The following is a 22,476-nucleotide window of genomic DNA, read 5'->3' as shown; positions in this document are numbered from 1 at the left end:
TAAAATCATGGTTTTCGGAATTCAAACTAACCTAGCCATTTTGGTCTAAGCGAGGGGTGTTAACTCCTTGATATGTCGTTTAGTCAAGCGGTCTTGGCAAGCAGCATATTGAGGGCTCGTGGCATCCTACATGTTAGATACTTTAGCAAAAATAGGTTGATTTAATTCCGTTTAATCAAATCTTTTGATAAATGTAGTCGTTAAAGTTAAATCTTCTGAGTGTGAGCACGCGGTCGTGACTCTCGCTTGAGTTAAAATTGAGATCCGGTAACGGCCTTAGTTAAGGGTTAGACGAACCCTAGACTTGCCTGTTTTAAGTTCATTAAGCAAATTTTTAGTCTTGTTACTTGCATTTCCACCGTTTAAAGCAAAACCAAGTTGGCCGTCTTAAACGCCGCAATCCGACATAAAATCTTCAATCCGAATTAAGCTATATTCGATTCTCTGTGGGAACGATCCCGGACTTCCGGATATTTTGCTATCAACAACCTAGCCCTACGCTTGGGGTTTTCAACCTTATATTCGAAGGCGAGGTTGTGGCAATAAGCAGTGATCACACACAAGCAAGTAAGAAATTGAAAAAGAATGTGGGAAACATTAATAAAACTTCTCTTTATGGCGGAGAGAAGAAAAAATGTTTTCGAAACGTGATTTGATTATAGTATAGACCTGCAAGTCAGGCCTTTGCCACCATTGTGATCTGTTCTCGATATCACCATCAATGTCATGTGTTGCTCTTTCTGCAGATACTAGTTCCTCTTCAGAGTTTCCCTTCTCCCCCTCACCATAATTAAAAAATAATTCCTCCCCCGATCATGACTATAAACCTCCCTCATCTCTTCTTGCTCCCCCGGAAGAGATGGAGTGGAGAGAGAATAAAAATGTAACGCCCTCAATTTTGGGTACGTTAAATAAACATTTTTATTGCATCATAATACTCACAAGAGTACTTTTATTACACAAGGGTGGGTAACTAAGGTTCCTAACTACAGCTCCGCCTGCTCCTCCATCCTTGCCAGCTCTTCGGCTCCGAAAGCCTCCAAGGTGCACAACTTACCCTGTTCATCTACAAAGTCTGACACATTATACCGACCTCGCCATCAGTATAATATGTCAGGGTCACCAAAGGTAACACAATGAGCTACGAAAGCTCAGCAGAACAAACCCATACCCGCTAACCCATAACTTACAAACAATAGATCATATACAACAGATAGTAACAATAACACATCCACATTCGCTATTCAAACTATCGTTGGTGTCAATGATTTTCTAAGTTTCTCCTACGCGACTCGTCGTAGACCGTGTCACCATTTTCCATTTCTCGTATACCATATCATCATTTCCAAAAATCATTTTTACACACCCAACCTCGGTTCGGCCGTTCCGGTCTCCCGAGTATCCTCACAATGGTTCCGCCGCACCGGGTTCCCATTGGCACACAAAACTTGCATTGGCTCCTCTCCGCGGATAACCAAGCCATATTACCAATGAGGCTACCACGTCCGACCGCATTGGCAATTTTCACAATGGGCTACCAAGTCCGGCCACATTGTGGTTTTCACAATCCACGCAATGGACTACCAAGTCCGGCCACATTACGAGTTTTCATACACACAACGGGCTACCAAGTCCAGCCACGTTGCGATTTTCACAATCCACACGATGGGCTACCAAGTTTGGCCTCATCGCGGGTTTCCATACACATAATGGGCTACCAAGTCCGGCCACATTGCGGTGTCAAAACACATCTCATCATTATCCACACCCTAGGTGTCATGTTTCTACTTTCTCGATTTTTGTGTCACGTTTTCCTATATAGACTCCGCGGTAGGACTTCACACGTAATCATAAATCATTCATTGAAAACTTGGAACTAAACTAACAAGATCATCCAACTCAATATTATCAATCATGCTTAATCAATACTTAAAGCATAACGCCACATGTACGGACACCTTTGGAGTGAAAATCACTTATGCTTTATCACACCACAAGTAATACAAGCAATTCATATATGCATGCTCATAATCATCTTAAAGATCAAAATACAAATACTTCTAAACAAACGATAAGTTCTATCTTTCGAAATCCGTTAAGGATAATCTACTTATACTTAGGGAAGTGAATAGAGGTATTCTACCGTTCTTCTTGGCGGTAGAGATGACTACGAAATGTAAGTTGATAATCGGACGGAGTGACTTCCTACGGTAGGCTTCCGATAGCTTCGAAAGAGAAAGATTTCTCTTAAAACTATATCTTGACTAAACTACTTAAACTTTTTGGATCGAAGGGTGGTTGAGGGGCGGTTTAGTGGCAGTCTTGGATGAGTTTCTTGAAGAACACAAGAAGAACTCAAGAACACCAAGAGCAAGGAAGAACAACACAAGCTTTCTAGAGAGAGAAGTTGAAGAATGGAAGGTGTGAGTTGAATGCTTGGTCAAGGGTGCTATTTATAGCAAAAGTCTTGGCTATTACCCAATGGATAAAAAATTTCCTAGCAATTATTGTCCAATGGGTAAAGATTTTCCTATTAAACTATTCTAATAAACACATGGTACTTTATAATAAAATAAGTATACCTATATATATATATGTACCAAAAAATCTAGGTAGATTTCCAATATCCAATAAAAAATTACAAGATCAAGATTTTCTATTAAAATAATCTAATTTTGCACATGTTCTTATTAAAATATTAGATTTTGTACTTGGACAAATCTAGGGTTTTTATATAATATAGTATATATATCCAATATTTAAATATGGAAGTACCAATTATCAAATTAAATAAAAAGGCTAAGATTCTCCCATTAAAATAATCATAAAGTACTAGTACTATAATATTACTAAAAGTACTTAAAATCTAAGATCTAGATTTACCCCAATATTTTAATGCACAAAAATCACATGGGAAAATCCAAATTTTGATTATTTAATAGATCCTTGTACTTTGTTGGAAGATTGGTTTTATTACCCAATGGGTAATAATTTCCCTTGCGGTTAATGACCAATGGATAATGGGGGTGAGGGGATATCCAATTAAAATAATGTCTATTTGTCCTTTAAGCATGAGCATATAAACCTATATATAACTATATAATTGTACTTAACAAATCTAGTACAAAATATTTTTGATAGAAAATCTAGTTTTCTTATTGTCCAATGGACAATGATTTCCCTAATTTTTATTATCCAATGGGTAAACGTTAAAAAAGTTCATAAGGCTCAAAGACGATCAAAAAGGTTCATCTAGGGTTAGGGATTTGTAACTAGTAGAAACGGTAGTTTGGTTCCTCAAACTAATCGGTTAGAATTTAATTTGATTTGCCACGAAGGACTAGAATCAACTGACGACGGATTATTAAAAGGAATTTTGGAAGCAAATCCAAGTATAAAAAAAAATCAAATTTTTTTCGAAATTTTTACTTACCAAAAATCAGGGTTGTTACAAAAAAGGGTCTGTTTCCCAAAAGGTGACATCCATAGAGACAAAAAAGTTTCTAAATGACGGATCATAACACTTATAGCCCTTCTGGGTAGGAGAATACCCAATGAAAATACATTTATGGGCTTTAGGACCTAACTTGCCACCAGAGGAATGAGGAGCATGAACAAAACATACACAACCAAAGACTCTCAGTAGAAGAGTCATGACACGAAAACTACCAGGAAGACAGTCAATGGGAGTTTTGAAGTGGAGAACACTGGATGGCATGCGATTAATAAGGTAAGTTGCAGTCAAAATCGCTTCTCCCCATAAATATTTGGGAACATTCATGGTGAACAAAAAAGAGCGAGCAACTTCAGCAAGATGACAATTTTTGCGTTCAGCAACTCCATTTTGTTGTGGAGTATCAACACAAATATTCTGAAAAAGAATACCATTGTCATCTAAAAAAGCCCTAAAATTCCTATCAATATACTCAGTGCCATTGCCACTACGGAGAATTTTGATATTCGTGTCAAATTGAGTGCGCACCGTTGCATGAAAAGATTTAAAACAAGAAAATACTTCACTTTTTGACTTAAGTAAATACACCCAAGTTACACGAGAATAACAGTCAATAAAAGTGACAAACCCCCGAAAACCTTTAAGAGAGGTAACAGGAGAAGGACCTCAGACATCAGAATGAATAACCATAAAAGGGAAGTCACTCCGTTTATTAATAGGTGCATAAAAAGAATGTTTATGTTTTCCAAGCTCACAGGCTTCACAAAAAAATTGACTCCTAGAACAAAGCTTAATTAAAGTAGGAAAAAGTTTTTCTAAAATCCCAAAAGAGGGATGACCCAATCGACGGTGCCACTAATGTAACATAGAGAGAGCTGAACTCGTATCTGCTTGTAGAGCAAAACCACATGACATGGGTGGACGAGGTGCAGACTCTAAAAAATAAATGCCATCATGTGTTTTACCATTGCCAATCACTTTGCCCGTGTCCAGTTCCTGAAAAACACAATAAGTAGGAAAAAATATCACTGAACAATTTGCAGAACAAGTAAGACTACTAACGAACAGAATGTTAGTGGCAAAGTTTGAAATATGGAGAACTGAAGAGAGGGAAATAGATGGAGAATAGCGAACGGAACATTTTCTTGAAATAGCAGAGAATGATCCATCTACTATTCTGACCTAAAGACCAGAACAAGTAGAGTACGAATCAAATACAGAAGAATAACCTGTAATATAATCTGAGGCACCAGAATCTATAATTCAAGGAATAGCAGAAGAGGCAGTAAATGCGCTAGCCGGAATACCTGTGTGGGCAAAATAGGATGACGTGGAACCTGTTGTGGAGGTGGGAGCTATAGTAGATGGAGAATCAGCCCAAGCCATGAGGCGCCTGAGAGCTTGCATCTCCCCCTGAGAAAATCCACTAACATGATCAGAAGGCGCCTGACCTCCAGTATTGAACCCAGAATCAGGCAAGGTAGCAATTGTGGATTCTGAAAAATGAGCCTGGGCTTGAGAACGCATGAAACCACGACCGCGACCACCGTGTCCACCCCCTCGCCCGCGAAAGGGATGGCCATGTAACTTCCAACAGAAATCCTTGGTATGGCCAGTGTTGTGGCAATGATCACACTGGAGTGACTCACGATCAATAGGCCCACTACTAGCACCAAGCTGTGACTTACCACTCTGTGGAACAAACCCAGCATTAGAACCAAACTGACCCGGAGGAATGGCAACCAAAGCAAAACAATCAGAAGTAGGAGTATGCACTATAGCACTCCTCCTACTTTCCTCCTGTTGAACAATACCATAGGCCTCACCTAAAGACAAAAACAGAACACAACCCAATACCTGCACTCTAATTGGATCATATTCCATATCAAGGCCAACAAGAAAATCATAAACACGCTCTCTCTATCCTTTTTAACCAATTAGCAGCATCCACCGCACAAGCAGCCTGAAACCCCTGGTAATAATCAAATTCCTGCCATGCTCCACTCAAGTCAGCGAAGTACACAGAGACGGGGTGATGATTTTGTTCCAATGTACGAAATCTTTTTCTCAACTCAAAACACTGTGCATCATTATCTTGTTGCGAATAGGTTCAGGCTGCAATAGTCCAAATCTGATATGGAGTATCAAGGAGCAGGAAAGTATGACGAATATCAACTCTCATGGAGTTAAACAACCAGGTCATAACCAACGATTTCTGATATTTGAACTTCTTTAGTTCAACAGCTTCAACAGGTGGAGTAATAGAACCCTCAATAAATTCTGACATCCTTATGGCCTCAATAGCTAAAGTGAAAGTGTGAGACCAAATCAAATAATTGGTACCATCCAATTTAATATGACAAATATCCAGAGAATATCCAGAGTCCCTACGCGACTCAACTCATCCTTTGTATTAACGAAAGCTTTGTTTTTATCCTCTGATGACATTTTAACAGTAGAACCACAAATCCGAATCCACAATACTCAGTCAACTCAGCAATAAACGCCCCAAAACAATACTAATTGCAGAAAAACACCTTAAAATAAAATATTCATATCCAAGTGCCACCTTTAAAACACCTTGAAACAATACCAAGTGCCAGATAAATATCCAAAAAACACCTGTGAAGGCTCCTACCAGTGCCGAATACATAGATTAAAAAGTCCTGCCACTACCACTGTTCCAAATCAAAGAGTTATACCACTGAAACAGTCTGTCGGAGATCCGGCAAGTGTAGGCGAGGTCGAAACGAAACTGGGTCAGGCCTGTCGGAGGTCGTAGGTAGTCCGGTGAACGTCAAGTGTTATCAGAAATGGTTGGAGATGCAGAGACGGCGTCGGAACAGGCAGATCTAGTGCGTATAAGGTCGAAAAGGGTCGTACGACGTCGAAAATCGTCGGGCTCGACTGGAGTGATGTCGTACGGCGGCAGAATAGACCACGGAGGTGCCGACAAGGCTCGTCGGCGTCAGAGAGCGATCGACGAGGGCAAGGCAACTGGGTTCATCGACTGGGTCCGAAAAAACTCGACGGTGGACGGAAGTTGCTGAGTCTCGATTGATCGGAAGGGAAAAAACGACAGGTAGGTCTCAGTTCTACCGCTCTGATACCATGTGAAATTAAGAGACGTAGAAATTTAGGGTTATTCTTCTCATCATAAATTGAATACAACGTAAGTATTTATACAACATGTTTAGACTAATTATAGGGTCCTAGGGAATGAACTAGTTACATAATAGAACAACTAATAACCTAATTACAAATAAACCCATAATAATCTAACAAATAGCCCGTATGGTAAGTTTAAAACTGGAATACGTGTGAGATGAACATAAAGGTTGGACATAGTGCTCGCATAAATGATTAGTACTCGTGAAGAATATACTTCACTCATAAAGCTACAAAGAAACTAAATATAGAAGGAATCAAAATAACTTAAATGTAACCACACTATTATGCCTTAGCCATATAACTTCTCCTAAAATTGTGAAACTACTTCAAACAATAGTTCTACTGCATGAAGAGCAAGTGTTTTAGTTATTGCTATGATCCCTAGTATACTGTCTGGGGTTCTTGAAACACTAATAATCTAAGATATCAGGAGAAATTGTAAAATGATAGCATACTAGTAGCAAGAAAAAGGAAAAAATTAACTCCCCAAAATGCGTTGCGCAATAATGCACATTTGTTTTCCAAGAACATGGGAGCTTCCATTCATTGCTTTGCCCACGCATTAAGGCACAACCGAACACATGCATCATAAGCAATCACAGCAGTCCATGGCCCTTGCGCACTGAATTTGATTAAGAAAGCATATAAGAAAATTATGTACTAGTCGAATGGAAGAAGTAAATCTGTAATAGTCAAACAGAAGCAAGTTATGTACTAATATACGAAAGCTCAAGAGAAAAGAAAGAACACTTGTGTGTGACCTTTTAACTTCAACAGAAGAAGAGTCCAACAACTTTAAACAAGAGATCTAAATTTGTGGAAAATATTTGATACTGAAACGATACAAAAAGTGTTATATTTTTGGTCAGCCCAAGTCGAATTTACTTTGTATGGATGTGTACTTCTTAATGATAGCCATTTGCTTGGTCATTAGGCATGGATATCCTACAATTAAGAAAGACAAGGAAGAGGAGTAATTACCCATACACTTTCAAAAAACCCTTGTGAAGTATCCTAAGAGAGTATGTACCCCGAGAGATTGACATCTATCTAAAGAACATCTCCCCACATGGGATCCCTTCGCAAGTATAGGAAGTAAATTCTCTTTCCCGACAATCCAAGTATCCATCACTTATACATTTTCATAAGATAGGCAATGAGTTATTGATTCAAGGAATTAAATAACTTGAAAACCCTTTTGTGAAGAGAATGTACCCACCAACCTCAAAGGCATAAACTTCCCCTCAATCAGATAGAAAGTGTAGGAGGAGCACACTTACAAAAAAAAACTATTAACAAACCCGCTATCACAAACTCCAATTCACACACACTCACGCTCAACGATTCCCAAAATATCTTGATGAATCGTGAATATATATATTAGTTGATCATCTTCACAGTACGGTGAGAAGAACTTACACTGGGTTATGTGGGCTGCAGTTGATGCCCTAAAAGCTCGTTCAAACAGCTCTTAGCTAGTGTCATATTTCTACTATGTTCAGCTAGTACATGCTCATAAAATTCCAAAATCCCCCTTCTCTGTCATTTGTGTTAGGAAATGAGCACGCCTTCTCAATGAAGTGGATGAACTTGGTTTAGCCCCATCCCAAGACCACAAGGGTAAGATCCATAACAAGACTTGCTCAAGAATTTGATCCTATCAACTTAATCTCACCCTATTGTGCGTATTTGTTCTAAAGAGTTTCCTACTTTGTTTGGATTGCTTTTCAAAAAAAAAATTCCAAACTCAAAAAACACTTATTACCCCTACTTCCAATCATTACTCACCCCTATCTCCAATCATTATTCTCATTTCTCTCTCTATCTCTCTCCAATCATTACCTCAACTTCCAATCATTACTCTCCTTTCTCTCCCACTCATAACCCTACAAAATTTCTCAAAAACTCATCCAAACACAGCAGTCCATCTTTCCAGTTTTTTATGTACAAAGAGTTTCCATCTGCCCCTACGATTAGTGAAGTGCTACAAGTGGAAAACAAAAAATTGTACAATGTAACAATGCAAAGAAAAGTCTGAGAAGTTGCTAGAAAGTATTGGTGTGTAATCAACCATTAAATGTAAATATATTATATTTGTACAAAATGAAGGTTTAAGTTTTCAAGTATATATGTACACTGTACTTTTAATATAAGAATCATAATGTACACTGTACTTTTACCGTACTAGTACCCATAACAGTGCCATGTTCAGTACGGCATTAAGAACCTTAGTCACCAGCCAGACCATAGCAGCTGATTAGGTAAATTATAGTGGTCACTAAAAATATTTTGGGTTAATGTCCCTCTAACTATATCCAATGCATAAAATTAAATTGTCTGTATTTAGCCAGAAAGATGGCTTCAAGCAGAACTGGTGAAATATGCAGAGTTGTAATAGCCTAACCTAATTTGCATCTATTTCAGTTTGTAAAACAAATGTGCAATTAACTTCTTCTAGTTTCTCAATTTAAACAAGAAATGAGAGCTCACTGGGATTTGTTGATTTGCTCTATGCGATGATAAAGCCACATAAGCCTTGGGAGATATTTTGGATGCTTCATGATATACAAGACCATGAAGATCTCCCAAACGTCTTTCTCGTAGGTCTAGATCTTTAACAACCTGAAATAAAAAGGCTAAATAATGGTGTCAAAATCTCAGATGATTAACCAACCACAATAAAATCTGAAGATAGATTTCTAGTTTCCTAAATAACAAGGGCAACATGGCTTCATCAATAACACAATGCCAATCCTTTCCACAAACTAGATTGTTGCATCTCTTCAGGACGCACTATTAACTTGGACAATTTCTTCTTTGATGAAAATTATAGCTGGTAATTAAAACAGAAAAAATGATAGACTTATAGAGAGCACATTAGCTACTATGCTACTTGGGAGACATGTACATTTTTTTTCTAAATAGCATTGACATCTTAACCTGCAACTGTTATCTCCTACAGTTTGATCTTTTAGTGCCAATAAATTACTTCAACATTCTAATTATTCAAAGCAACGTTATACAAAACGAACTTTCGAAAAAACTTGTCAAGATGTCAAGATCAGAGTCTCTTGAAAACAAATCATCAGCACATTAATATCAACCAATGGTAATTGGGAGAAGCAAATTTCACAGCCAACATAATAGTTAATACAAAGACCACAAAGCATAGTACTGGAGAAGTTTGATGGAAGGCATTAGTTCAATCACCCTTTCCTGTTATTGAATTTCCTATATGATGGAAGAAGTTTGAAGAATGTATCAAAGAACAAAGTAGACAAATCAAAAGATTTGCAATGAAGGAACCTTACAGCTGGACCAAGGCCCGTCCTTGCCGTAATACAAAGACCACAAAGCATAGTACTGGAGAAGTTTGATGGAAGGCATTAGATTCAATCACCCTTTCCTGTTATTGAATTTCCCATATGATGGAAGAAGTTTGAAGAATGTATCAAAGAACAAAGCAGACAAATCAAAAGATTTGCAATGAAGGAACCTTACGGCTGGACCAAGGCCCGTCCTTGCCGTAAGGATACAGAGCCGCTGCCTGTCGCGAGCTGCTCAAGACTTAGCTCGATATGAGCTCTTTCAAGCTTGACTCGGCATTCAAATGAACAAGCTCGAGCCAAGTTTTCCATCTTTTTTGAGAAACGAGCCTGAGTAACATGAGGATAGGTTCGAGTGAGCTTGCAAGCCAATTTTATCTATAAAATCAAATTATTTGTTTATAACTTCTAACATTGGGAATATTGGCATTTAAAATTATACACATTAAGCCTTTGAATTGATTACCAGCAAAGAAACTATTCCATTTCCGATTTGGGACAAAAACACCAGCAAAGAAACCATTAGCCAAGAAGATCATTTATAGAGATTTGTATGCCTCTTGATCTCTTCCATTTCCGACGTAGGACAAAGCATCTTTGGTCCCAATGGAAAAAATACCAACAAAAGGCATTAGTATACTCCTTCAGTCCAACATTGGACGCAAAACACTGATGACGAAGGCAGATTTCCTTTATAAGAAGAGAGCCCACTTGTGCACCCATCACATGCCACATGCGGGTGAAGCTGGCTAACGTTTCCCGAGCTAGAGCGAGCCGAGCTTGAGTCATTCGATAAACTTTCAAGTCGAGCTGAAGCCCAATTTTTGCAACTCGATTCGAGCTCGAGCAGTCCCTAAATATGGCGAGCCGAACCTGAACATTCTGAAGCTCGACTTGGCACGACTTGTTATGCAGCCCTACCTTGTCGTTTAAGCCCTAGCATCTACTTTCAACTGAAAGCCTAAAAAGTGCAGGTTTTTCACTAATCAAAATCATTAATTGTGGGTTTTGAGATAATTTAAGAAATACAATTAGTAAACACTATTGAGAAACTTAGTCTCCACTCCACCACCCCCCAATGACATTTAAAACCCATTCTAAGGCTGAAGGCCAAAGGTCATCAATCTTTATATACTATTGGGATAGTCCCCATTCCTATCAATTCAACTGTTGTAGGTTTATGTAGAAATGTCGCTAGTTCATGCTATCATTTCAGCATTTGTTGTGTTGTCTTGGGAATAGGGGATGGAGATCAAACAAATAACTCTGCATTGAGCTTTGATGTTTTTATTCCTGAGGTAGTTGTCATCATTATATCCATCATCACCACAATCAGCCAGTAGTCCCATCAAAACCTGACAACTACTACAGTTATGACCATCAAACATAAAATTCCCCTTCCTGCTGAATCTAGCTTCTTCCACCGTATAGTCATTCAATTTGGGTCATTAAAAGGAACAATAAATTTGGATAATATTACAATTCGAAATTTGGCTTCTCAATTGGAATCCCCTTGCTTGTAACTGGTATACCAAGATGCATACTGGTTAGTGGTTTCTTTATCAGAGATTCTGGTCTCAATGTTCATCTTGGTTTCAATTAGCAATGGGCTACACAACATCGCATAATCATTGGAGTCCGTAATCTCACTCAACCACAATGATAGTGGGATTCAGTACTAGATCCCATATGGAAGCATCTCAATTCTCAAGAACTCCGTAAGATAAAATTCATGCCACCAAAGAATACCTCATCATTTGTCTTTCCTCTCATCTTTCTAGGAATCCCCAATTTGAAGGAAACTCACATCTTCTCAGAAGCACCATAGCTTCCTTTAAATGCCAGAAGACAGAAAACCATTTCAGCCTGATATCCAAGGTTGTCCGAGTGGCATTTACTATTCACATCCTACATGATACTTCAGCCATCTCAAATTGCTACAAAATTGGACATATCTTTCTAAAAAGAGGAGACTGATTTTCCCAGTACAAAATCACAAGTTACATTCAAAGTAAAGCATTCCTTTACCCTTTGCTTCAACATGTATAAACCGAGGTTTATGTGGAAATTATTACCTAAAGAATTCATCAATTCAGTAAAATCAAAATGATGCCCAAATATTGTCCTCTTATACTAAGAGTACCAAATTGAAATGTTGCTTCATAATCATACCTGAAGACCATCACAGCTGCTTGCTATTGTCTCTACAGTATCAAGGGCTCTTTTCAAGTCAAATGAGTATACAACAGAGATCTTAGGCCCCTTGGATAGTCTACGAGCTACCTTGAGAAAAATATGATGATAATTTGTCAAGTAATCTAAATGAAGGCACAACAAGACTAAGTCCTCTGAATTAAAACATACTGCAGCTGCTTGTTTCTCCCCACATCATTTAACTCAATATCAAGATGGCCCTGGGGAGAGTGGGGAATAACGTACCAAATTGCAACCAAAATATAAATGAATACGACCAGAAAGGGAAAAAGTGCAGAACTAGCAGGCATATTGAAGTTATAAAGGATGAAAGACAATATGCTACTAAAATAGAATCACAGATACAATGGTACATAAGCATTTCTTTATTTTTATTTTTATTTTTTTAAGAGGCTAGGTTTAGGGCTAGCTTAGCCGGAAGATGTGTATCGGTTCACAGGAAGGAATAGGGAACTAACGAAGGGTCTTCAGAAGTGACACAAGATGGGACACTACTTCCTAGTCACCCCAGCTTAAGGTTGTTTCGTACAAATAGGACTCAATCAAAGGGCTACATAAGCATGTTGTGTGATGAAACCTCCGTAATGGATAGAAAGGAACCTCCAAGACTTCTTGGAGAGGAATAGGCGTGGGATGCTTGTCTAACCTCTACCTTCGTCTTGTTTCATATTTACCTGGGTTAGTGAAGCTGATACAATTACGACAAGCTGGCCTATAGAGACTAAGTTGAGAATAGCATTCATTATCTTTCCAGCAGCTAGCTACTGCTTAACTAGAGCTATTGGTAGGCCATCTAATCCTTTTTTTGAAATTTAGCATTCTTACCAACTCTAACTAATGAGCTGTTGACATATGTAGCACCCAAACACATCAGGAACAACTAATACAGCAGGGGAACAATTAAAGATAGTGAATACAGCATGGGAACAAACACAACACAAAAAACAAGATCCAAAAAACCATTCATCCAATCACAGCACAAACAGCTAATACAGCAAGGGAACAGTTAAAGGAATCTCAAAACAAGATCCAAAAAACATCCGACTAGCAGCTACAAAAGACAAGGCCAATGCATCAACAAAGATAGCAAAATAAAAAGAGTAGAATTCAGAGCAAAATCACCGGCACAACTAAACTAATATTGCCAATTCCCAACTATAAAGATAGTTCTTAGAAGCCAAGAAATGAAGAAAACAGCAAGGTAATTCATAATAGAGTAGCGGTGGCGGCATATTGCAAAATGTAGAGACTTGTATTTTCTTTAATTATTGAAATGTTATTTAAATGACTAATTGGAGAATATGGTTTAATTGGTGATTGTTTGATTTGAGGATCTAAGTGAAAGAAGTGAGACTTGAGGGAGTGTGTGTGTAGTTTAAAGATATAAGGGATGGGTGTGTGTGTAGAGAATCATTTTCATCCTCCCATCTATCTCTCTCATCCGATCTCTCCCTCTCTCTCTCTCTCTCTCAGCCGAACTCTCTCTCTCCCCTTCTCACTCAAAAACCTCACCCAATCACTTAAGAACTCCAAGAATCAACCTCCCTTCGGCCTTGTAATCTCGCTCCTAAGCTTAAAAATTCTTGGGTTTCACTGGGTAAGGCTTGAATCGAAGATTTGAAGTTCAAAGAGGCTAGGGCTCGCTCAAATCTCGTAGATCTTGGTGTTCGTCGAGAGGTAGAGACTTCTTTACCTCTTCTATGTGTTTATATGTTGGTTTGGTGTAAGAATTGAGCTTTGATCGTCTCCCTTTGTTCATTTCAAAAGCTGTCGAAATCTGCCAAAAATGGCCAAAAATCGCCTAGGGATCGATCCCTAAAACTTGGTAGATCGATCCCCCTATTCATTTCTGGTCCAGCAAGCCCAGGGATCAATCCCTGGTGATGGGGGATCGATCCCTCCCTTCTCTAGAATTTCTGTTCGTCTTCTGAGTTTCAGCCCAACTTCAAACTGCCATAACTTTCTTGTCCGATGTCGAATTCATGCAAATTTTATATCAATTCGAAGGCCTTGAAGTTAACTTTTCATTGCCACCAAATCACCTAAAGACTCTAAGTACACAAAAAGTTATGACTGTTAGAGTGGGGGTGTGTCAGTCTCCTAACATCCATTGGCTACTCCTATGATTCTTGTTTTGTCATTATGACTTCCTATGATTAGTGGATGTTATTTTTGACTCGTTGGCCTTCCGTTAGTAAGGAATGAATAATAGTTTACTTGGTTAAAATGTTAATAAGATGCAACTTGCGAATGAATGATTGCTTTTGAACGTTTGTGGCATATTTGTGATATTGTTTTCATGAATGAATGAGGTTCTGAGAAAGCTTTAACTTGTATGTTGAGTGAGGAAATACTTATTTGGGTCGGTGGTCGATTTAGGAAGTCTTGTAACGCAAAGGGTGGTAATACGAAGACTTAGATGGTCTCGTAGCGCAAATGGTGGTAATATGGTGACCTTAGATGTTGGCGTACACCGTAACGCTAGGGGTGGTAATACGGTGACTCTCGTGGTATAATACGGCAACGCAAGGGGTGGAAATGCCAATGGTGGAAATATGGGATAGTGAGTTGTGTCAAAGTTGTTACTTGCTTGAGTATTGTGAACCTTATGGCATAATGTGATTATAACATATCTTAGAATGATCGCCTTGAACGTTTGACACACCCTTGAGTCGATTGTATTTCGTCTTTGAGCTATATCCTCTTGTTTTACTTCTCTTGCCCTTATCATCACATTTGCATGTAAGATTGGTAAAGATTTTTCTACTGGGCTAGTGTGTAGCTCAACGAAATCTTTCTTTTCAGGTCTTAATGCCGGGCAATAGATTGCATGCTATGGTGTGCTTGGATAAACATTTTGGAAGCTAATTTGATTTAGTTACTTACTCATCTTGTAATAGACTTACTTTTGATTAAAGATGGCTTTGTAACTAATTAATTTAGAAATTCTTTTGACTAAATCATTTGTAGTTATTAGCTCGTATGTACTTGTACTTAATCTCATTTTGAGGCCGGTGCGCCAATGTTATAATTATCTAAACTTGGGGACTTGTTTGTAAATTAAACAGATGGAAAACTCTTTTGGGTAGCATATATGATATGCAAGAATCTTTTATTGAAATGGATTATTTAATTATGTTGAAAATTAATGGCGTGACACAAAACAACACTAGGAAGTTTACCCAACAAACTCTTCGTAGCAAGAGCATCCATGAAAACAAAAATTAAAATACTACCCTTTCATTGCACGCTTAAAGTATCAATCCGTCTAATGTTAACTATAAAGTCAACACCATGGTGCTAAAAAAGGGACATAATTGGCACAATTAACTTGTAAATATGAAAGGAAACAATTATAAACCTCAAGTCAGAAGAACATATGAAAGATTGGTAGTTGAAGTTCCGCATATGTGTACCTTTCCAAAGGGTCTACGGTTTGTGGCAGGCAAGCACAAAAATTTAACAATGATTTCCCTTCAATTGTAAGAGTGTTAAATCATTCCAGTGTTAACCACCACAATAGCGCATAGTAAAAAGCTTGCATAAGCTTCTGGTAGTTACAAAACAGAAACAAATCAGGGATAAAAGGTGAATATTTTCTTCATGTCGTTCAAGGAAAATCCATAAAACGATATAAAACGATAAAAGACACACTTACCATCAAGGTAGCAAACCTACATTCCTGCAACTTGAACTTGTCCAACCAGTGGTTCAACTTTAAGACAAGCAAACTATAGAGAGATGATGATGGATGAAGTAGAGAATCGGGATAGTTGTCGCATATTTGCTAAAAGAGAATTGTCATACATTTGCTAAAAAAATACAGCACCAAGAGATAGAGAATCGGGAAAGTAAATCTTGCTAAAATGCAAGAAAAATCTTAGAAGCTCATATTGCTACAACACATTGGTGTGTACTCAACCATTAAAACTAGTAAATCCGGAATTTCAAGTTTTATCCTTACTATTGATAAATGGTTGCAAACACAAACCCACATAGAAGCACACAAACACCCAATCTCACAAGCACTAAAATACCTCCGAATATTCATATCCCACACAAATTGAGCACTCACAAAAAACAGTTCACCCAAAACACTCAGACTCTTTGATTTTCAAAGCCACAAACTTCCACTCAACCGCATAGAGTGTAAGAGGAGCACACTCACAAAAAACTATTAACATACGCACTATGACAAACTCCAATTCACGCACACTCACACTCAATGATTCCCAAAATATCTTGGGGAAGTATACATATATTAGTTGATCCTCTTCACAATATCGCAAGAAGAACTTACATTGGGTTTTGTGGGCAGCGGTTGAAGAGAGGAAAGCTTGGTCAAAAGAAAAGCTATGGAAACTTACTCAAGTTTTAGCCCCAAAAGTTGAAGTTGTAAAATAAAATGTAGCTCTTTGTTGGGAATGCCTTGTATTCTTTAGTCCCACATTGGTTAATTATGTTGTTCCCGTTTTTGTAGCCAATAAATAGGGCTTTTGGGGAACTTCTAAAGTATCTTTTGGGATTTCATATTGTGACCTTTCTAGAGTTACGGATTATAGCCGGCTCTTTGTATCTCTTCTTCACGTTGGTTAGTAAATCATCTCTCTCCTCACCCGTGGACATACCCATCTTGGGGAACCACGTATATCTTGTGTTTTTGTGATTTCTTGTTTAGTTTTCAATTTCTCGTTCTTAGCTTGCATTCATAGCGTTCGTTACAACAAACTGGTATCAGAGCCTTAGGTTGCAAAAACTAGGGTTTCATTTCCGATTGTGGCTATGGCGGCTAAATTGGAGATTGCGAAGTTTGATGGGCAGAGCAGCAGTTTCAGTCTTTGGAGAGTAAAGATGAGGCATTGTTAACCCAACAAGGATTGCACAAATCTTTGTTAGGCAAGACTAGTTCTGGAATCAAAGAGGAAGATTGGGATGATACGGATGCCAAAGCTCTGAGTTCTATTCAGTTGAGTCTGGCAGATGACGTTCTTCGCGAGGTGGAAGAAGAAACTTCAGTAGCAGGAATTTGGCTGAAGTTGGAAGGCATATATATGACGAAGTCACTCACCAACAGGTTATATCTCAAATGTCTTTATACGTTTCGTAAGCGAGAAGGTATACCTATTAAGGATCATTTAGACGAGTTCAATCGTATTATTATGGATCTAAAAAATATTGATAGTAAAATTGAGGATGAAGACCAAGCCCTAATTTTGCTATGTTCTTTACCACTTTCATATGAGCACTTTGTTACAACCCTATTATATGGCAAAGACACGATATCCATGGAGGATGTTAAGGCCAGCCTATATTCGAAAGAATTGAGGAAAAAAGTGTCAGGTGAAGGTGATGCACATACGAAGAGTTTGTTTGTTAAGGGAAGAACAACAGAAAGGGAAGAGTCGAGTAATAGGGGAAGATCCAGGTCATCAGGTAAGAAGAAGGGAAAGTGCAATTATTGCAAGAAATCCGAGCACTGGAAAAGTGACTGTTTAAAACTCAAGGAGAAGGAAAAAGAAGACCATAAAGGGGGTAAAGTAATTGCTGGAATTGCTGAAAGTTCAGATAAGTCAGATAATTTGTTATCAGTTACAGAGGACGATTCTCGCTCTAATACCGCGTGGGTTCTAGATTCTGGATGTTCATACCATATGCGTCCGCATAAAGAGGGTTTCCTACTTATGAGGCGGTCAATGGTGGTACAGTTCTGATGGGCAACAACATGGCCTGTAAGACTGTTGGTTCAGGAACGTTTCAGCTTAGGATGCATGACGGTATTGTTAGGACTTTATCTGAGGTTTGACATGTTCCAAATTTGAAGAAAAATCTTATCTCCCTGGGTGCTCTTGATTCTCATGGTTGCAAATTCCTCGGTGAAGGTGGAGTTTTGAAAGTCTCAAGGGGTGCATTAGTACTGATGAAGGGTCAGAAACGTGGTAACCTCTCTATACACTCCAGGGCAGTACAGTTATAGGTGTTGCAGCAACGGTTGCTTCATCCGAGGTTTCAGATTCAGACTTGACTCGTTTGTGGCATATGCGCCTTGGGCATATGAGCGAGAGGGGGATGACAGTTTTGAGCAAACAGGGTCTGCTATGTGGCCAAAAAATTAAGAAGCTGGATTTCTGTGAGCATTGTGTCTACGGCAAGCAGTGCAGGGTAAAATTCAGTACAGCTATTCATCGCACCAAAGGCACGGTGAATTATTTCACTCAAATCTTTGGGGTCTCGTAGAGGTAACTTCTAAAGGTGGTTTTCGCTATTTTATGAGTATTATCGATGATTTCTCTCGTAAGATTTGGGTGTATATGTTGAAACATAAGAGTGACGCCTTTAATACATTTAAACAGTTTAAAACTTTGATTGAGAATCGGACTGGTAAGAAAATAAAATGTTTGAGAATTGATAATGGTATGGAGTTTTGTCTTTGCGAGTTTGATAGATTCTGTAGTGATGAGGGCATTGTGAGGCATCACACAGTGAGAAAAACCCCTCAGCAGAATGGTGTGGCTGAACGAATGAACAGCACTCTTTTGGAGAAGGCACATTGTATGTTGTCCAATTCCGGATTGGGCAAAGAATTTTGGGCTGAAGCCGTTTCCACAACATGCTATTTGGTGAACAGGTTTCCGTCGACTGCTATTGAGTGTAAGACTCCTTTTGAGGTATGGTCAGGTCATCAAGCTGATTACTCTATACTGCATGTGTTTGGGTATCCACCTTATACTCATGTGAATGAGGGTAAGTTAGAGCCACGGGCCAAAAAGTGTATTTTCTTGGGTTATCAGGCAGGTGTGAAAGGGTACAGATTGTGGTGTCCTGAAGATTCAAAGTTTTTAATCAGTAGAGACGTTACTTTTGATGAAAACTCTATGATTAAGGGGTCTAAGGAAGTTGATGGTACAGTTCAGGAACAGAGTGTTCCAAAGCAGGTGGAGTTTTTGGGTGAATCTTCTGACTCAGGGAAGAAGCACATTGAGAAGCCAATTGAAGAGGAGTTCAAGAGTTTAGACATAGAGGTTGATGCGTTAGTTGAGAAACCACGCACTATTGCTAAAGATAGGCCGAGGAAGGAGATTCGGCCTCCTGAAAGGTATTCGGCTTATTCTGAGATGGTGGCCTATGCTTTATCAGTTGTTGAGACAGTTAGTATGAGGAGCCTTCAAGCTATACGGAAGCTGTTTTGAGCGCCGAGTCTGCACAGTGGTTTGTTGCTATGAATGAGGAGATTGAGTTTCTTCAGAAGAATTAGACATGGGAGTTAGCAGAACCGCTGAAAGGGAAGAAGATTGTTGGATGGTCTTCAAGCGCAAACTAGGTATTCCAGGGGTATAAGACGCTCGGTTTAAAGCTCGGCTAGTGGCGAAAGGACAGCCAGAAGGAGGGTGTTGACTACAATGAGGTATTTTTACCAGTTGTAAAACATAGTTCCATTCGCACTTTACTTGCTATTGTTGCATGTTAATCTTGAGTTAGAGCAACTTGATGTCAAAACTACGTTTTTGCATGGCGAGCTTGAGGAACAGATTTATATGCGTCAGCCTGAGGGATTTGTTGTTTCTGATAAGGAGGATCACGTTTGTTTACTTCGTAAGTCTTTGTATGGCCTCAAACAATCCCCTAGGCAGTGGTATAAGCGGTTTGATACTTTTATGATAAGCCAATCATATTCAAGAAGTGAGTATGACAGTCGTGTGTATTTTCGAAAACTTCCAGATGGTTCATTTGTATATCTACTGTTGCATGTTGATGATATGCTTATTGCTGCCAAGAGTGTATCAGAAATCAATCGGTTGAAACAACAGTTAGGTGGTGAATTTGAGATGAAAGATTTGGGTGCGGCAAAACATATTTTGGGCATGGAGATTTGCAGAGATCGAGTAGCTGGCAAACTATTTTTGAATCAGAAGTCTTACATTCTTAAAGTGCTTTAGCGCTTTGCCATGCAGAACTCGAAGCCAGTCAGTACCCCTTTGGCAGCACACTTTCGACTTTCAGCTGAGTTGTCACCACAGTCGAAGGATGAGGAGAAGTATATGTCTCAGGTTCCATATTCGTGCGCAATTGGGAGCCTTATGTACGCCATGGTATGTACTCGTCTTGATATTTCACATATAGTTAGTGTCGTTAGTCGTTATATGGGGCGTCCAGGAAAGGCACATTGGGAGGCTGTGAAATGGATACTACGGTATTTGTGCGGAACTGCAGGTGTTGGTCTATTATTTGGGGTTGCCAATTATGGTGATCATGTTGTTGGTTATGTTGGACAATTGGATATCAAACTATAACAAGATATTGCTACATAGATATGATGCAAAAGTGGTCGCACATGAACAAACAAATTTCCATCATTTTTTCAGTTGCCTAGTTGCATGCAATGTATAAGAATGGTGAGATCATGAACCTTTCCCATGTTGTGAATCATACAGGGTAAAGCCAACAATCAAAAAATATGTTATGGGACACGTAAGCAAGTCAGGGAGAAAAAAAGAAAGAGAATCCACGACAAGTAAGTCTATAAATAATAGCAAGTCAGGGAGGGAAAAAAAAAGAAATAGACAAAGCAAGTAGAACACTTCAGCTTAAATTACTAGATATTGCACATTCCTAGACATGCAAGGATAAAGAAAAGGGTAATTCTATTTGCAACTGCGAATTTACTATATGTAGCTTGTTTTAAAATAAATCACTTTCGGACAAAAATGCCCTTAAAATAATGGACAAAAATAGCCTTACTTTTACTACATACAACCACAATCCTCCTCTTCCCCCTTCTTCTTCCTCCCCCTCCCACCTCCCTCATACCAATCACCACTCCGGCCATACACTCACCTCATCCCACCTCCTCCTTCCCCAAACCATTCCACGATAACTAGCGACGGTGGAGAAAACAGAGAAGTGGAGAGAACAGTTGCTGTAACGCCCCCAATTTTGGGTACGTTAAATAGACAATTTTATTAAAATTCTAAACAGAGTCTGACTCTTATTATATCATAATTCTCACAATAGTACTTTTATTACACGATGGAGGGTAACTAAGGTTCCGAACTACAGCTCCACCATCCTTGTCAGCTCTTCGGCTCCGAAAGCCTCCAAGGTGTACAGCTTACCCTGTTCATCTACAAAGTCTGACACATTATACCAGTGTCGCCACCAGTATAATATGTCAAGGTCACCAAAGGTAACACCATGAGCTACGAAAGCTCAGCAGAACAATTCCATACCTGCTAACCCATAACTTACAAATAGCAGGTTATAGAGCACACAAACTCATGATTGTCACATAACTCATGCATAAATATGAATAACAATGACACATCCACATTCGCTATCTTCCTAGCGTTGGTGTCCATGATTTTTTAAGTTTCTCCTACGCGACTCATCGTAAACTGTGTCTCATTTTCACTTTCCATATACCGAATTATCATTTCCAAAATCATTTTTACACACCCAACCTCAGTTCTGCCGCACCAGGTTCCCATTGGCACACAAAATCTGCATTGGCTCCTCTTCACAGATAACCAAGCCATATTACCAATGAGGCTACCACGTCCGGCCCCGTTGGCAATCTTCACAATAGGCTACCAAGTCCGGCCACATTGTGGTTTTCAGAATCCACGCAATGAACTACCAAGTCCGGCCACATTGCGAGTTTTCATTCACACAACGGGCTACCAAGTCCGGCCACGTTGCGGTTTTCACAATCCACACAATGGGCTACTAAGGCCAGCCTCATCGCGGGTTTTCATACACACAATGGGCTACCAAGTCCGGCCATATTGCGATTTCAAAACACATCTCCTCATTAACCACACCCTAAGTGTCATGTTTCTACTTTCTCAATTTCTGTGTCACGTTGCATGCATAGACTCCGCGGTAGGACTTTTCACATGCGTAATCATAAATCATTAATTGTAATCCTGAAAATAAACTAGCAAGATCACCCAACTCTATATTATTCTATCATGCTCATATCACAACTTAAAGCATAACACCACATGTACGGACGCCTTTAGAGTGGATACCATTTATGCTTTATCACACATCAAACAGGTAATCCAAGTAATCATATATACATGCTCATAACCATCCTTAAGATCAAAATACGAATACTTCCATGCATTTCGATATACAAACAACATACGTAGTGTAAGTAAGTAGAGGTATTCTACATATACTTAGAGATAAGGGATAAGAATAATCTACATATACTAAGGATTAGAAGATAGGAAAAATCTACCGTTCTTGGCGGTAGTGACGACTACGAAATGTAAGTTGACAATTGGACGGGGTGACTTCCTACGATAGACT

The 22,476-nt window shown here is 38.9% G+C and overlaps 2 protein-coding genes across 6 annotated transcripts in view; both read right to left on the bottom strand.

Moving 5' to 3' along the window:
• Window positions 1-4,137: 4,137 nt before the first annotated feature.
• LOC131302983 (uncharacterized) lies at window positions 4,138-5,741 on the bottom strand. Its single transcript, XM_058329776.1, has 4 exons — window positions 5,661-5,741; window positions 5,366-5,444; window positions 4,762-5,280; window positions 4,138-4,450 (listed from the first exon to the last, which is right to left on the bottom strand). The coding sequence occupies exons 1-4, from the start codon at window positions 5,739-5,741 to the stop codon at window positions 4,416-4,418; spliced, it is 714 nt and encodes a 237-aa protein (XP_058185759.1). The 3' UTR covers window positions 4,138-4,415.
• A 107-nt stretch (window positions 5,742-5,848) lies between these two features.
• LOC131304287 (phosphoglycerate mutase-like protein 4) overlaps window positions 5,849-22,476 on the bottom strand; it is a 48,590-nt gene continuing 31,962 nt past the window's right edge. The window contains exons 2-4 of one of the 5 annotated variants that reach the window (XR_009192345.1): window positions 12,124-12,230; window positions 11,701-11,783; window positions 5,849-9,247 (exon numbers count right to left, since the gene is read on the bottom strand). Coding sequence is in view for 4 of the 5 variants with exons in the window: in XM_058331480.1 (XP_058187463.1) it covers window positions 7,212-7,247; window positions 9,116-9,247; window positions 12,124-12,234 (279 nt within the window). In the remaining variant the exon portion in view is untranslated. Of the gene's footprint in view, window positions 9,262-11,700; window positions 11,784-12,123; window positions 12,235-22,476 lie in introns of all 5 variants that reach the window. The other 4 variants (XM_058331483.1, XM_058331482.1, XM_058331480.1 and 1 more) reach the window with 4 other exon arrangements.

The sequence above is a fragment of the Rhododendron vialii genome, chromosome 10a, assembly GCF_030253575.1.
Source record: "Rhododendron vialii isolate Sample 1 chromosome 10a, ASM3025357v1".
NCBI lineage: Eukaryota > Viridiplantae > Streptophyta > Magnoliopsida > Ericales > Ericaceae > Rhododendron > Rhododendron vialii.
The sequence above is the reverse complement of the archived record's forward strand: the minus strand, read 5'-3'. Positions and strand labels throughout refer to the sequence as shown.

Coding starts and splice junctions, on each gene's coding strand:
- LOC131302983 (XM_058329776.1), bottom strand. CDS start 5,741: ATGTCAGAATTTATTGAGGGTTCTATTACTCCACCTGTTGAAGCTGTT. Junction 5,445..5,660: donor TCAAATATCAGAAATCGTTG/GTTATGACCTGG, acceptor GGAGCATGGCAG/GAATTTGATTATTACCAGGG. Junction 4,451..4,761: donor ATCCTATTTTGCCCACACAG/GTATTCCGGCTA, acceptor TGTGTTTTTCAG/GAACTGGACACGGGCAAAGT.